Consider the following 17,572-nt stretch of genomic DNA (forward strand, 5'->3'; position numbering starts at 1 on the left):
TCCAATTTAGCTTGAAATTTTCTTCATAATGTGATCATGAGATTATCCTTTAGATACATTAACAAGCCTATAAAGACGTTTTTTTAATTTTGGAAGAGTAATTAGCTATATCAAACTCACTGTGTTATATTGGTTTTTAATTTCTATTTGCACAGATTGTTCTGTTTGCCAGCGGCCATAGGCCATAGGAGACGAGAAACTAATATCCCTTAACTAAGACAAGTTTACTTTACACTTTTAGCGAAGGTCAACTAATATAATCAATAGAATAAAAATTAAACACGTATACTTTATAAAGTAAACCATTTGCGCATTTGGATCCTGTGTTGGACTTGCGAAAGCAATATCTTGTTGCTTCTAAAGTGAAATATCACCATCATTTCGTCGTGCAATGAAAAATACTAGATTTTATGGATTTCACACGAGATCAAGCATTAATCAATACCAGGTGTGCAAAGAAAGTTTTTCCACTCTTAAACAAAAGTATTTTTAGATCAGGTTTCGTCTCCTAGTTTTTAGTCCTTAAAAAAGACGTTTATATTTATGAAAGTCGTCTTTCCTTGTAAATAATAACGCGATAATTTTCAAGAATGTTGTATTTAACAGCAATCGATAAGTATGACTACTCTATTGAGTGCAATCAGAGATAAATTGAAACTCTTTTTGCTCATAATTAAAGTAAAATAATACAGTTTGCTTTCGATCGAAAAACGAATAGCCACAACTTTTGGCACAATACTGCAAAAAGAAAAGGAAAAATAAAAATTAAAAAAAACGGATTGAAGCATACTAAAATAATTTACGCACTTAAGTTTTTGTATTTGGCTCTTTCGCTCTCAGTCTCGCGGTGTCCTTTACTCCGTTTAATCGTCATTCACAAATATTGTACAATTTAAAAATAGGTAGAAAATAGTTAAGAGCCACTAAACGTTGGATTATAAAAGTTAATTCAGTAAGAAATCCTCTATCCCTTTATTTCGTGGTAAAAAAATATAAGAACTGAAATAATGATAAACTTATATTTGTATTACTAAAAAGGAAAAGGATTATATTATGACACAAAATTATAATACAACTATATATAAGTGCACAAAATAAATTCTTAAAATCTGATTTTTGATTTAAGATCTTTTCAAGCATTATTGCAGCGTTGGGGTTTTAGAGTACACCAAAATGTTAACCATAAAAAAGACATTAATAAACAATATTAATAAACTAATACATGAAATGCGTACCTGAATATGTTTTTATTGATCATAGGTACTATATACCATACTTATTCTGGCTTCACCTTCAATACAGCAGCGTGATGTTATCCCATGTATCCCTGATGGTGAGTGATGGTCATGTTATCCCATGTATTCCTGACGGTAAGTGATCGTCATGTTATCCCATTATTTAATTCTAGTCTTCTTGTTTTGTTTTGTTTTTTACTGCATAGCAATCAAAGGTGTGCTTAATGAAGTCTGGACAGGGATCAATGGTCTAGGGGGAATAAATAAATTAACTTCAGACAGCCGCTTTCCCGATAGCCCATCGATGGTTAGAATCGTTCATACTTTTAACGTCCCACAAAATGCAGATGATAGATATGGTCAGCGTTTGCGTGCCTACATGTTTGCACCAAAAAATGGAAGCTACCAATTCCGAGTTGCCTGTAATTGGAAATGCGAAGTTTATCTGAGCAGTGACTATGATCCGGCTGGCAAGAAAATGATCTTTGAAACAGAGTAAGTTAAAATAATAACATCATTCCTTCCTTGCTTCCTTGCTTCCTTGCTTCCTTGCTTCCTTGCTTCCTTGCTTCCTTGCTTCCTTGCTTCCTTGCTTCCTTGCTTCCTTGCTTCCTTGCTTCCTTGCTTCCTTGCTTCCTTGCTTCCTTGCTTCCTTGCTTCCTTGCTTCCTTGCTTCCTTGCTTCCTTGCTTCCTTGCTTCCTTGCTTCCTTGCTTCCTTGCTTCCTTGCTTCCTTGCTTCCTTGCTTCCTTGCTTCCTTGCTTCCTTGCTTCCTTGCTTCCATCCATCCATCCATCCATCCAATCATTGATTAATCCTTTCCATTTTTAAAGAACCAATTCCATTAAATATTCTTCATCAATTCAAATGACGACAAACAAGCCATACTATATAGAAGCTCTTCATTCAGAATATGTCGGAAACGATTTCTTCGAATTAAAAGTCAAATTACCAGGGACCAATATATTTGACTTTCTACCGAGTGACTACCTCATTGCTTATGCTCAAGGTAGGTATTAGACTTCATGTTTTGCATTTTATTCTATGACCGTCTCAACAGCATATATCCAATTTTGGCAATTTAAGGGAACTTTCTCATTCCTGAATCGAATTGAAAAAGGGAAATATTAAATTGGTCATGATTTTTTATTGAAAACTGGCCTGATTATGTCTAGGAAATGATCCCACATGATATTAAAAATTTATCCTGATTTGTAGTGCTGATCTACATCTTGGCCAGAATGACTACTTTGGTTTTTGAGGAAAGAAAACAAATGACTTACTTGGCTTAGGTATCAGGATCACCTTACTTTCATGTAAAAGGGATCTTATTTGTGTTTAGTCTATTTATAAGCCTGCCAGTCAGTGAACATTTTGCTGACATATTCAAGTTGTTCTGGGGTGAGACCCAAAGGTCCTTGGCACTAGGCTTTTAGCTACGCAATATGAGATAACCGCATAGGAGTTAATTAGAGCATGTTTGGGCCCTGTTTCTAAGTCCCTTTAATATTTTTTTAAATAACATTTTAGAGAAGTTTTAATGATAATATTAAATCCTTCTGTAATTTGTGTATTAATTTAATTACGAGTTATATTTGGTATGAAAATTAATATCACTTTCGAATAAGTAAGCAAATTATTTTGTAATGAATAAACGGCTCGAGAGCTGAATGGACTCGTAACGAGATATTACATTCATTTCCTCGTTACGTGCAATGAACTAAGCTTTATGGATTACCAGGGTCACCGTACCTCCATGTAAACAGTATGCTAATTTATTCATAATAATAATAATAATAATAACTTTATTTCACACAGAATTCAGAAAGCTAACTGCTTATATATTTACACTGGAGCTGTGCATAAGAAAAAAAGTACAGATATAAATTAATATTAGAGATGAAAAATTAATTAGTAATCACTAATAATACGAAAAGAACATTCTTAAAAAGATCCCTAAAAAGTTCTAAAAATTCTATATTATTATAATATGTGTAAAAAAAAACTTAATATATATATGATCTATTTATTTATTTGACTGGGGTTAGTTCTGACATTAGCAATATCATTTACATTCGATGTAATGGACCCTAGCCCTATCTATCTTGGAAGCCAGGCTAACATGAAAACACAAGAGAAACCACACTTTAGCTTGCTCTCAATGGAATTTGTGGCATTTCGTTTGTATTTGAATGCAAGCCTCGCATTCAAGATATTTTAAAGTAGGGCCCATTCTTTAACTTTCCTTTCAGGTAATCAACTCACAAAAGCCAACTTTCTTTTGCCTGGAAACTGGGCTCCCTGGTCGCCGTGCAGCACATCTTGCGGTATAGGTCACATGGTACGACATCGATCCTGTGCTGCCAGACCTCCTGGGATCTTAATCTTTGCAAGACAAAAAAACGCGACTGCTGCTGTGAACGAAACTACGACGTGTGCTCATAGGGTATCGTGTTCTGGTAAGTAATATCAAAACTCAACGTTAATGAACATTCAAATAAAGTCTGGACTGGTGAAGTCAGGACATTGATAAATAGCAGATATTAGAGTCACACTTTATTTCCTTCAAACAATTGTTGCATTTAGGTCAATCTCTATACATTTTATTGTATTGAAATTGTCCCATATACTTTGTTTGTTGCTCTACAGGTGTCAAGTACTTTCTTACAAAAAGTTGGCAGTCATGTGACCAAGTGTGTTCGACCAATGATCATATATGTGCAAGAACAGGTCATGATTTTCCTTCGAAAAGTGCGTTGCCAATTTACAAGGCACTCAACCTCACGTGCGTCTTAAAAAGCGGTCCTGATACCAAGTACAAATACCAAGACCACCCTGCCTTTTACTCTGTGAACTCTTCCTCTGTGGGGGAATGTGTAGGATATGAAAATACTCCAAAGGAGATCAGTTGTGGTCAACATGCCAACCCAGGAGCGATTCGGATTTGTCCCTGTAAGCTACGTCCAAGTGAGTATTTATCAGACTAATTAATTAATGCTAGGAACAAAAGGGTTACGTAGCAGTGAGAGTGACTATCAATCCGACCATTAATTGAATTTAAGAAATTAAGAGAGAATTCTTTTCGTATTCAAGCAGTGAGCGCCAAAAACTATTTTCTTGAAGAAAGGCTGTTGTACAAGGCTAATATCTTGTTATTCAGAAAGTTTAACTTGTTTAGAAGTGGAGATGACCGATGATTAAAGTGGAATCAAAGTGTTAATCCAATGCAAAAATTTGAATCGAAAGTAAGGTTTAGGCCTTCATTTGCTTATTTCCTATATATTTTCTATAAAAAAAGCCTGACAAAGCAACATTCTAACACAAATGCAACAAAACATCTTTGCACAATTGAAAATACCGCTTCAAACAGGCATTTTATCATAGTACATCAGTTTCTAACTGTTTAAAAAAGGTTTTGAGTGTTAACCCAAAACGAAAATTGGGATCAAAACTCATACGAAAGTCTAGTTTTTGGCGCTTTTTGCCATTATTGCTCATTATTGAAAAACATTTCCTCTTAAATTTAACTTTTTTTCCAAAGAATTTCTAAGACCTCCTAGAAACATCAGTGCCTACAACACAAGCTCAACCGCAATTGTAGTAAGCTGGAATGGTATCCCCTCTATTGAAATCACCGGTTATCAAGTGACACTTAACGATACCAAGACTCAAGATTCTCGCTCCATTAACTGTAACGCAAGTACGACGCTGATGATGATTAGTGGGCTGGAGAAATACAGGTTGTACTGTGTTCGCGTCCGAGTTTTGGTGCTCAGGAATAGTGGCATTGGGAATTTTAGTGATTGCCTTTATGTAACAACAGATGAAGATGGTGGGTAACTTTAATGTTTTTACCACTTGGTGTTTCTTTTTTTGTTTGTTTGTAATGAATTAAGGCTGCGTTCATAGTGTTTGGTAGAGAGGGGGGGGAGGTGAAATTGAGGGGATATCGGGAAAATTTTGCTAGGAAAAAGGGGGGATGGGCAAATTTTTATTAGAAAAATGGGGGATGCACAATTTTTGGAAGAAGCTACAAGCCTTGCCTAGGGGGATCGTATTTTTTTCTATGACTTTAAGGGGGGTGTTAAGAATTATTCTGGACATTTCAAATTTTCACTTGCCCCCCCCCCCCCCCCACCCCATGCATTATGAACGCAGCAGAATGTAATATGAATTAAATTTAAAGTTTAAAAAGAACCCTGTTTATAAAGAAGTGACTCGTCCGTACTGAGGAGCTTTGTTGTAAAAACAAAAACAAAAACTCGGAAAAAAGCTATTTTATTGTTATATTATAATGACACTAGAAAGTTGTTGTACGTCAAGTAAGCGGTTTCATCTAGCTCGATGCACAAGAAGTGGGAATTATAATCTTTAGATATTTCTCACGCGTCAGCTATATTTCCTTGAACAACATTTTTCTCATTCATGTATACACCTATTTCGAAAATCGTTGTTGCAACAAGAGCCTCAAATAACAAGCCAAGACTCCAGAGAACGTTGGTACTTTTAGTTATAATTTCGATTTATTCTTGGTTCATGCAAGTGGCTATAGCTCTCCACTAATTATCATCTCAAGCAGCCTTGCTTGGAGCAATTTGTGAAGTCAATAAATGAAAATGCACCATGAATAAACTAATTACAGCTAAAAGTACCGGCGTTCTCTGCGGTCTTGGCTTGTTGCTTGAGGCTTTTTGTGCGACAACGATTTCTGAAATAGGTGTATATGTTTCGCATTAAAGCGCTTCAGAATAAAGAATTTTTCTCATGAGAAGAAACATGTCTGATCCGTTAAAACAGTTCCATAATATTGTCTCGTTGATCCCAAATTCGTGAGTTCAATTCTTTTAATTTCTTTGTCATAGTGCCTGACAGACCCCCCCAAAATCTCAAAGCATCAGCCAATACTTCAAGGTCAATTATTGTATCCTGGGATCCAGTGCCATTAGGAAATCGACACGGCATTGTCATTGGTTACAAGTTGTTTTACTTCTCTTTGAATGCCAGCAGCGCAGAGAAAGTTCATTACAACTTGACCGTGCCCAGCACTGACCGTTACACTCAACTATCTGGACTTGAACCAGTAACTCTTTATTGTGTTAAGGTACTCGCTTTCACCAGGATCGGAAATGGAAACATTAGCAGTTGTGTTACAGTATGGACTCGAAAACAAGGTATTCTCCTTGCTGAATTTATGCTTTTTTGTTTTAAGATTAAGTCCGCTTTTTCTTTGCCTTTACATATGCCTTACCTCGTTAAATCAACCTTTTGCTGCAAAATTTTCAGTTATCGAAGGTCATTTCAGCCTGACAGTAAGAAGCTTTCTCAGCCCTTTCTTTGTCAAAGTTCGATGGAAGTCGCAGGTGAAAATCTTAAAAGACCTTGTGAGCTATAAGGTGATAACACGGTCGATTCTAGGTGGAAATGAAGATCTTTTGAACAAAACAACGTCCATATTGCTCTTTGACAAGTATGCTAATGAATACACCGTCGACGGATTGCAACCGTTCAGCAAAATCGAGATACAGTTGGTTGCTATGGGAAACTATGGACCCTTGAAATACAGTACGACTGTAATTTCAGGTATTTAATATTTTCTATTGTGCTTGCCATTTTGAGCTTTGACAGTAAGATAATCTAAAATCAAGAAAATGTTATCCATACCGAGGTATGAAAAAATTTGGTCGAGTTGGTATTGAAGTGTATTCAGAGATTTTTTTATAGGACAGATTTCCAAGATACCGCGGATTTCTTCCACAATGTCCCACCATGCACTGAAATGGCATTCGACCCAGATTTTCCTCAACTTCGTCATGGCTAATTAAAATCATTCAGTTAAATCAAAGAGCGGGATATATTTATAAGATCATAGGCTAAGGTTAATAACACAGGTAAGTCAAAGAAAGCGGCGAAAAGCCTCTTTAACGAATTGAAGAAGGTGGACTACACAACCGTGACGCCATGTATAAATGATGGGGGTGATAAGTCCACTCTTTGATTCCCCGTCTCTACTAAATTTCCCTTTTTCCTCTTGCTTCCCATACGTACATCTCTTCTGTTGTATCTCGTCTTCTTTTTTAACCAGAAACTTGTCGATGTCCAACGCATTTTTTTGGTTCCTGGTGGAACAAGCCTCCATACGCCTTCAATTCAACAGAAGATACATCATCACCTGAAGGACTGATACCCCGAACATTATCAAAAATGGTCAAGGCTATTTGTGGAACGTGTGCCATGAACACTAGTACCGGAAAATCGAGAGGGCGACTTTAACGGTAACGATCCAGGAGGTATTAAGTCCCATGACGTTTCTTCACTGGAAAACCCTGATGTTTTAGTGACGATAGAATCTTGAGAACACCCTGTAAAAACGAACCAAACTGAAGCATTAATGGCTGGCAAATGATGCCTTGAGATGTCTTATAATTGAGAACAATAGATTTCAAGAGGATCAAATCTACCGTAGCCTCTGGGGTGAACAGCACTGAAAATCAATTCTTGGACCTGAAAAATGTGGACTTCTTTTTTCCAATTCACAAGTCAGAGTACCAGAACGAAAAAGTGTCTTCAACTAATTATGTATCGTTGATTAGAGTACCGGGTCTAGTTTTAGTGACCAAAAGAAAATCTCCCGCCACCTATGCCCGTGCATTAGCCCGGTCGGTCTTCCATTGTTGGCCACTTTTTGCTGTCAACATTGTCATGGCGTTTTTGGCAGGGATAGTCACTTGGTTGCTGGTATGTTAATGATATGAAATAATTCGACAAGGTTGAGCAAAATATTAAGCAATTATTTGACGATGCCGAAGCTAGGCAGATATATTAACAAACATGACGATATATTGCCCCATCTCGTCCAATAATCGTTTTATCATTCAAATTATTTTTTACGATTTTTCTTTTTTTGGTGTGTGTGCGCGTTTTTTTTTGGTTTTTTTTGTTTTTTTTTTGTTTGTTTTGTTTTGTTTTGTTTTGTTTTGTTTTTTTTGTTTTGTTTTGTTTTGTTTTTTTTTGCTGTCTTTCAAACTTGTTTATAAAACATTCATGTCTAGTCATTTTCAAGGAGTGCAATTCAAAACAGCGGCGGTCAAAATCAAAATCAAGATAACGCTTCATTATAAGTTATGAATAAGGGATCCAAGTCAATGCTTGTGTTGACCACAATCCTTTCGTATTTGACACAGGAATCCTCTAACAATCGACTTCATTTCCCTCTGCCCTTCTTCAAGGGAATCCAAGAAGCGTTTTGGTGGTCTTTTGTTACTATGACAACTGTTGGGTGAGGTTACTTACTCCCTTACAAATCAATAATGTCATTTGTGCATTTAAATAATCCGTTCCTTGGAAAATCTAACTTTAACAATAAATCTATTGTAGCGGACACCGAGGGAAAAATAATGAATTTTTCTGCTCTCAAAAACGATTCTAAATTTCAGTCTTTGCTGGTGTTGTTTGGCGTTATTCTTATAGTTTTTCTTGCATAGATATGGTGATCGAGTTCCAAAATCCATCCCAGCTCGACTGTTTGCAGTTGTATAGTCACTTATGGGCATAATATTGAGCTCCTTATTGACCAGTGCGTTGACGTCATCATTAATCGTTACTGTAGTCACGGAGAATCTCCATGCAGAATCTGGAAAAAAAGTACGTTACTGCTTATAGAGAAATTTCTTTAGAATTATTTCACTTTATTTGTATTCAAGAGAAATGATTTTTCTTATACAAAATGTAACACTTGATGTTTACTAGCAAAATTAAGTAATCACGGAGGTTGTTATGTTACCTTTTTTTTTTTCAAGGTATATTTATGCTTTAAGTTGTTGCTTTTTCCAAGATTGCGGCTGTATCAGACACAGTGGAATATCATGTTGTACAGCAAATGACAGGCAAATCAGGGAACGGTAAGAAACAAGATCATCTTTTTCGATCTAATTGTATGTGTTCTGTTAATACCATGCATCAACATTTTACACCTATTTCAGAAAACGTTGTCGCACAAAAAGCCTCAAGCAACAAGCCAAGACCGCAGAGAAGGCTGTTACTTTTAGCTGTAATTAGTTTATTCATGGTGCATTTTCATTTATTGACTTCACAAATTGCTCCAAGCAAGGCTGCTTGAGATGATAGTTAGTGGAGAGCTATAGCCACTTGCATGAACCATGAATAAATCAATTATAATTAAAAGTACCGACGTTCTCAGGAGCCTTGGCTTGTTACTTGAGGGTCTTGGTTCGACAACGATTTTCGAAATAGGTGTATATATGTATGATGATGTTACGAGGGGTAGAGGTGATTAGGTGTCGCTTTTATTTTTCAATTGAAGGTGTAAGGATAGGGCTGGTGATTGTTCTGACGTACTAAATTTGACTGTTTTAGCTGTTAGCTTCACAAACCTGGAACCATTATTCAGTGCTCTAGAAAACGGTCAAATCGAAGCAGCAATGGTCGACATTCACACAGCATTCTTCTATAAAAGTCTCTTTTTCAAGTCGAAATTCAAGATTAGCAAGGTCATCCAGCATGATTTCACGTACGGTGTTTTGATTGGAGGAGAAGCGTCCAGACTGATAGATCTTTTTAGACCGCAGATTGACATGGAAAATACGAATACCATAGACTACCTAAGAGAGATGGAAAGAGCTCAAGACAACGAATTCAAGGTATAGCATAAATTATCTTTTTATGTTCGTTCAGTGGAAACTGGGTAGGCAGGGAGGCAGGGAGGCAGGGAGGCAGATCTCACCTGTAAAATGTCGTACGTTGATTTTGAACAGCTCATAGGTTGTTACAAAGTATCGACAAAATAAAAAATTGATATTTTTTGAATTATCAATATTACTTTGTTTAGGGAAGTCTGCCAATTTTTACAGAAAACGCAACTATCGACTTCTTGGATCCCACAAATGACCTCTTCTACCTTGTATTGTTGCTGTTGCTAAGCCTACTTGCTTTAGGAATAACATGTGGTCTCTTATATCATGTGATACGAATGAAGAGAAGATCACGTGTCAAGCCAGGTAGCCTTGCAAATTTCAAGCCGTATCTTAATAACAAAATGCAGTAGGATCTACATTCCAATAACTTTTATTCGATCATGTTAATCCCTGTGTTTTTCTTTCCTTCGCAGAAAACGCCATGCTGAGTTGTTACAAGTCAACAGCTGAAGAAATGAGAATGGTGCTGCACCAGTTTCTTCAGGACATTCAGAAAACTTACAAAAACTTAAAACTGAGACACAAAAGTGAGCTAAGAAATTTGTTATCAGTCAAAAAATGCAAAAATTCAGTTAACAGCTAGATAGATCCATCGATCTAATTTGGCCTGGGCATAACGTTTTCAGATTTCAGACCATCTGTTATTCCCCGCCTAGCTTATATCATTTTTGTTTGGACACCGTTAACTCAAGCAAATGATCTGTAGCTTATATCCTTAAGGGGATTACGATGGGAAAACCAAATACGCTCAAACTAAAAAGGTCTACTGATTGCGGATTTCATTAGATATCATTGATATAATGCCTGCACTGTGGACATTTACAATAAACTATAGTGACCATATAGTCAAAACGTAGATAGTGCAATAAATATGGGTTCCAATGAGGATGGGTACCATCGACTAGTGCAGTTACCTCTCTCCTAACAGACACCTAAATAATACTCCATATAAACAAAATTTGCTGGTCCCGCCAAAAACCCGCGCTATCTGTGGACTCAAATTAATAGGTAAAATCTTTGAATAACTCCTTGCACTTTATTGGTAAATTTCGCAGTGAAATCTGAAAATAATATTTTTGCCAACTATTGCAAAAGGTTTGGTGTAACTAGAAAAATGTATTGACTTAGCAAGAAATGTTTAAAATTTACTTTAAACTTCTTCAATATTCTGTTTCATTTTACAGTTGGATATCGAACAAGGTATTTTCAACAATGGTTATACCCCCCTGGTTATACCCCAAATCCGCAAACTATTATGGGTATGGGAAAGCAAACAACAAAAACAAATTACTTTGCATTTGCATATTGTTTTTATTTTATTAAATATACAATGCAAACGGCATTTGTATGATAATCACCCATACCAACATGAACAAATCAGGTCCTTTGAAACTAGGTACTAAATCAGTGACATAGAGAAATTTTAAAAATTAAGGGAGAAGTAAATGAAGAGTGTCGGAGTTGCTAGTTTTGGCAGGGAAAATATACGGCAATTTTACTTAGAAACATCGCAGCCAAGTCGCCGCAAACTTGAAGTAAAAATCCCCAGAGAGTTTTCGACTATGTTCAGTTTTGCGCGCGGCGTCTCTTCGCGCGATAGTCGCCGCACAAATCACCGATCATTTACACGCACGCATTTGGGGTTGCGTTTATATTGCCATTGAAATCACAGATCGAATCGCGCGACACAATTACTAGTGTTAAAGGGCTCCCATAATAACCCATCTAGTTTCGAAGAGATTATCTGTTACCAGAAAATGGAACAATACATAACTATTTAGATCTTTTCAACTTTTCGAATATTCAAATACAATAATACATGAAATGAAAACCTTAACTTTTTTTAAAGAGGTTAACAGTTCCCTCCCCAGCACCCCCCTACACAAACACACATACCCACACCACCCCTGTACCTCATCACTTAATGTCACTACTATTCTAGCTAGATACTGTCTAAAACAACACAATTGTCAAATCCTCAACTTTTAGAAGAAAGCCGAGAGTTCTTCTCTCCAATCTGAACTGCCCCTAAACTTTTTTCTTGATGCATTAGGTGTTATAGCATTCCTTGGTTTTGTTGAATGCATCTCCTGGCAAGATTTTGTAATGTTTGAAACACTTCTCTGGACAAGTGGGGGCGAGGACGAACGTAGTTGGTTCAACGCACCTAAAAACTTATTATTCGCACCCCTATATCCTTCCAACTCTCTCCACTGAGAAGCGATTTTTTTGTCTCTTGCTTTTAATTCTTTTTGGGTTTGAGTTTTGAATTCATCGAATTGTTTAGCTCGTTCTTCGAGACATTTGTCGCGAGCGCAAAGTTCTTCTCTTAACTGTTCGATAGCTTGATCTTTTGATTCGAGTATTGCAAGAATTTCAGTTTGCTCTTTTCGAAAATTGCCTTCCAGAAGTAAGACTCGTGAAGAAATGTCTTTCATCCCTTGGTCATATTCCTTTTGCAGATTACATATTTCTTGTTCTTTATCGTTCAATGCCAGATTCAGGTCCAAACTCTTTGTCCTCTCCACTTTGAGATCATTTCGTAGTTGAAGGAGGTCTTGGTGCAGTCTATTGATTTCTTTCTTCAGGAGGTCAATAGTTCTTTCCAGCTGCAATGAAATTATATAGACAACGGCGTTCAGATTCTGTTATAACAATCCCTTTCTGTTTATTTGGGACGCACTTTCTATTCCGTCATTTGTATCAAAAAAGAACGGCTATTCTATTTTCTAGAGTCTCCCATTTTCTCTGCCAAGAATCGCCAACAAGGGAGACTCTGCTAGCAGGGAAGGAATGCATGAGCCGTTTTGACTGTAAATGTGGTCATACTTTTGCGCGTTGCGCTGTAAAAAATTCTCGAATTTCCTCGAGTGCCTTTAAACGTTATTTTTTAAAATTTTTATATCGAAATATGAGCTATTATAAGAAACGTGCCGAAACATTTTTTTGATCCTAACGCTTCTTTCTATTTTTTTCTTTCTTTCTTTCTTTCTTTCTTTCTTTCTTTCTTTTCTTTTTTTCGAGCGGTCAAAAGTGCGAAAATAGCAAGATTCTAAAATATGACCGAGCGACAGGGGAGACTGGGCTAGTGATGTCAAAAGAGCAACACGTTCTTCTTGATGAACAAAGAAATGTATGGGATACTGAAATCAGGATCCGTAGCTTAATTTACTGGTATATTGAAGTAAACACAACCTTGTAAAGCAAGTGAGGTGGTTGAAGGGTTCCGACCCGATGAAATATTATCACATTAGAGAGTTTTAGATTTACGTTCACGGCAAACGTGAAACTGTCAGTTGACCAGTAAAAAATTCTTTTAAATTACTGAAAAAGAATCGCAAAAAAGTCCAAGTAGTAGAAAAACAAAAGAGTATTTGCGCTTGGTGAGAAGGTTTGTAAAAGATAAAGTAAAATACAGGAAAACTATGAAAACGTCCTCACGTTTGCCGTTTGCGGGGAGAAAAAAAAGTCAATCTAAAACTCTCTATTGTCAAAATTTTAGTAAATACAACTAAAAGTACAGCAGCATGAATAGAAATTCCTAGAGCCGTTATAGGGAACCGCAGCTGATAATAACTGGTAACATTTTGCCCCCATTGCTCGAACCGAGGACGCTCTCAGTCAGTAAATCCACGGAAAAAATCACTCTTGAACCCAGGGTAGAACTGGGTCGTCTGCGCTCCGGAGCGACTTTATTCCCGGTTTATTAAAGAATCAACAGTTTTGGTCAGTGTGGTAACATTTCAGTGATTATTAAACTCTTAAGAAGTATTTAGTGCAATGTTAAAAGATCTGTATTGAATGGTTGAGACAAAATTCCCGTACGATTTACACAATAGAGAGTTTTAGATTGACTTTTTTTCTCTCCCGCAAACGGCAAACGTGACCACGTTTTCATAGTTTTCCTATACTTTACTATTTACAAACCTTCTCACCACTACTGGACTTTTTTGCGATTCTTTTTCAGTCATTTAAAAGAATGTTTTACTGGTCAATTGACGTTTCACGTTTGCCGTGAACGTAAATCTAAAACTCTCTAATAATGCTACTAGGGGTCTAGCCGGCATACGGACATAGACAGTCACAATATTATAATTCTTAGCTTTGATACCGTAGAATGCTTAGCAGAAATAATTTCATTCCTGAAGTCTGAAGTCTTTAACATCCTCTAGCCACAAATATGAGGCCTTATGGAAGCGTAAAAAAGACACGGCATAAATACTAGTGAAATCTAGAGAGATTGAGGAGGCATCCATAACCAACCTGCTCCTTTGACATCACAACCCAGTCCCCTGGTTATCATTTCACGCGGCCAGAGGTCAAAGAAATGCCGATTTTTGCATGTTTGACCGCTCGAAAAAAATTGAGAGGTGTCAGAATCAAAAAATTCTTTCGACACGTTTCATAGAATGGCTTATATTTTGATATATATACAGTCAATGTCATTAACGTTGTCCACCGAAAAAAGACAATTATACATTTACATATTTACACATTTAGACTAAAAGATATATCACGTGTTTCATTATGTATTCTTTGCCTCGTGTGCGTCAGCCTGAACTTTAAATGTACAATTCAACTCGTGAATCGAAAATCCAGAATGCCCTGACCATTTAGTGAGAATTTAAGATGGAGAATGGTATTTCAGCATTGGTTTTATGCCAGAACCTTCAAGGAAACACGTGATATTTCTTTTAGTCTAAATGTGTAAATGTGTAAATGTCTTTTTTTGGTGGACAACGTTAATAAAATTGACTGTATATATATAAAAGGTCATAGGCACTTTAAATATTTTTGAAAAAAAGCAATTTATGGTAAACCACACATATTTACTTAGACTGAGTCTCAGTTTTCGCTCTTTGTGGGTCGACAAAAGAGCGAAAACACCGACTTATGGAATCAGCTTAACATTTACTGTAATTTAATGACACAAATACCAAGCATGGGCTCCCTACGTGCTCTGCAGGGAAGCCTTTTCAAAAAAAATGTTGCGTTTCAAAGCAATATATATTTACTGAAGGCCGATCCACAAAGAAAATTTCCGTTTTCAAAGATAGCCTCTAAAGTCTGTATCACGCCATCATTTAAATAATTCAGTGGATGTCGTTACACTTGTGTGACTTATGTTGAGCAATATCCATGGTTCCCGTGACCTAAACCACGTAAATTAATTTATATCTATTGAATCTATTGAAGATAAAAAATAAAGATTATTTTTACATAACAAGTTTATCTTTCTTGATTAATATTGTAGTACTACTCGTTCTTAAATATTTTTGCTCGAATCACGAAATAAATTTTGCCATTTTCGTAGAGAAATGTCGTATTCCATGAAACTATGAACTATAAACATATCGATTTCAAGACCGAAAATAATTGTTCCAATAAATGTTTTCAATACATGGCTTGCTAAAACAAATAGATCGTATGAGTGAGAACACAATCCGCTTGGAATTATTTGTAGACAGTGGCTATACACGGATCACCATGCATAGTTTAAGAGCGACTCTCCGCTTTGAAATTCGGTTCGCACAGTTGCTATAGAATCGGGGTAAAAACATTATTTACAAAACTGTTCAAAGAATAGAAACATCCGTTCGCGTTGAAGAATAGTTATAAAACACACGTCAGACGTTTTCAGAACAGGATTCGAACAAACAGAGAAAAGCATTTCTATGACAATAACAGCTTAAATAATAGTGCATTGACTCAGAATCTAATCGAGTTAAGGACAGTTCGAAGCGTTACCTGAAATCTTTTCGATGCCTTTGTACTCTTTGAGAGTTTTGAATTCATTCCAAAGCATTACCTAGTGTTTTTCTCTGTCCAGAGATCCTTTTCTAACCGATTGACTAAATCCAATTGCGATAAACTCTCGTAGCTTGTGAAGGAATGAGACGAAATATCTGAAGTACTTATCATATTACGGCTAGGATTACAAAGTTAATCATTAAATTGTAATGATTAAGATTAATGCGTTGTAAATCTTACCTCTTTCTTTCCCATATTGCTAGTACTTGTAGTAAGAGTTCAAATAAAAAATGCTCGTTCGAGTTATAAACACCGTCAGATAAAAGACATACATGTGTAGCCAGTTTACAACATGGAGGTTCAGTGGGAATCCGTTGGTATTCCAAGCGGCGAATTAAAACGTGCGTTTGTCCAGAGGATAAAAAAAATGTGTCGGCAAGCAGAGGAAAATAGGTTACTTAGATCATAGGTGATAAACAATTATTATTTGACACTAATCTTCTTATTGTTTACATACTAGAAGAGGTGATTTTGACATAAATTTACATGATAATGAAGAAATCAAACAATCCAAAGAGCCAAATACTAAGGGCAGATAAATAACACTTGAAAACGGATGTTAGTTAAAATAAGAATGGGAATGAGGAATGGGGAATGACCGGGAATGGGGAATGACCGGGAATGGGGAATGGAAGACTGTGACGAGCGATCAGCGGCATTACCCTAAAAAGGAGGGAGAAGGCTGGAGTGGTGCTGAGTTCGAGTACCGCTGTGGCCACTAGCTGAGACTGTATTTGTCCTGGTTTCTGATTAGTTCAAACTCAGTTTCTGGACCATGCTTGAAAATAGCCAACTGGTTTGCCTCAGTACCAGTATACTAGCCTAATAGTAGGCTTTCTTCAGGCCAAGTTTGAGGTAAGGCGAATTTTGGGTCATTTCCAGCTTTGTTCGATCCTTGCACGGACTGCCTCTTAACTTATAAACTTATACACAAGCTAGACTGTTATTATAAGATATTCAATATAAAACGTACTTATTAGTGCATATTATTATACAATGTTGTTTCATATATGGACAAGTAAAATCATTCTAGCTTGTCTATAAAGTTAATAATGTTAATAGTGTAGTTTCTTTAGTCATATAAAGACACTGATCCAAGCCTAATATATTCAATACAACTACTTAATGCATTTAATGTTATCAACGTTGATGAACGCTCAATTTTATTGAGTTTAAGGTTATTACTTTACAGACGGAAAATCAATAATAGTCACCAGGGGCGTAGCGAGGACCTAGGAGCTGGGGGGGCACTGATCCAAAATATTAAAAAAATTCAAATTCCCACGTGCAGATTCCAGGCTCTGACCGAGTTCGCAGTGCTCAGGTAGCCCGTCCGGATAACTTCGTATAAATTCGCACTTTTGTAGTTGTAATAATTTATTTTCCTCTTTCGTTTCGGTTTAATATGTTTTTTTGTTGTTATTCTTTTTTCAAAAAAAAATTTTTTTTTTCTAAATTTGGGGGGGCACGTGCCCCCCCGTGCCCCCCCGTGCCCCCCCGTTCCCCCCGTGCCCCCCTCGCTATGCTACTGATAGTCACGACAAGAACAGTTATGAATCAGAAGAATATAATCTAAACATGTATGCTAAAGTAATACTGATGATTATCACTCTCCTTTTTATCAAACATTTTAAAGTACGATTACGAACCATTGCAGTGGAATATTTGGCAATTTTTTCATTTAAAAAAAGCTAGATTGCAAGCGCTTGAAGCGCAATCTCGCACCCAGGCTCATGTTCCTCTTGGTCCTTACCAAGAAACGGCGAGAGGCCCTGGCTGTAACCAATTTTGAGTTGACTTCCGGTCCGTGAATTTC

At 36.6% G+C, this 17,572-nt stretch overlaps 1 protein-coding gene and 1 non-coding gene across 3 annotated transcripts; one reads left to right on the top strand and one right to left on the bottom strand.

The window, feature by feature from the left end:
- The first annotated feature begins 331 nt into the window (after positions 1–331).
- LOC116292493 (uncharacterized) lies at positions 332–11,296 on the top strand. Its single transcript, XR_016118760.1, has 18 exons — positions 332–448; positions 1,261–1,333; positions 1,442–1,730; positions 2,068–2,243; positions 3,487–3,693; positions 3,884–4,201; positions 4,776–5,066; positions 6,097–6,405; positions 6,518–6,814; positions 7,317–7,494; positions 7,663–7,969; positions 8,416–8,510; positions 8,716–8,875; positions 9,066–9,132; positions 9,608–9,891; positions 10,080–10,248; positions 10,359–10,472; positions 11,130–11,296. It is a non-coding gene; the product is annotated as an uncharacterized LOC116292493 (transcript).
- Positions 11,045–16,126, bottom strand: LOC116292497 (uncharacterized). 2 transcript variants are annotated; one of them, XM_031699849.2, is made up of 2 exons: positions 15,937–16,126; positions 11,045–12,554 (listed from the first exon to the last, which is right to left on the bottom strand). In XM_031699849.2, exons 1-2 carry the CDS (start codon positions 15,949–15,951, stop codon positions 11,931–11,933), a joined length of 639 nt encoding a protein of 212 aa, XP_031555709.1. In that variant the 5' UTR covers positions 15,952–16,126; the 3' UTR covers positions 11,045–11,930. The 2 variants fall into 2 exon arrangements, with proteins under 2 accessions (XP_031555709.1, XP_031555702.1); XM_031699842.2 differs by lacking the exon at positions 15,937–16,126 and adding an exon at positions 15,694–15,861 and having other exon boundaries at positions 11,047–12,554.
- Between the last annotated feature and the right edge of the window lie 1,446 nt (positions 16,127–17,572).

The sequence above is a fragment of the Actinia tenebrosa genome, unplaced genomic scaffold, assembly GCF_029948245.1.
Source record: "Actinia tenebrosa isolate PJP-AT-01 unplaced genomic scaffold, QUT_ActTen_1.0 PGA_scaffold9__36_contigs__length_13948895, whole genome shotgun sequence".
NCBI lineage: Eukaryota > Metazoa > Cnidaria > Anthozoa > Actiniaria > Actiniidae > Actinia > Actinia tenebrosa.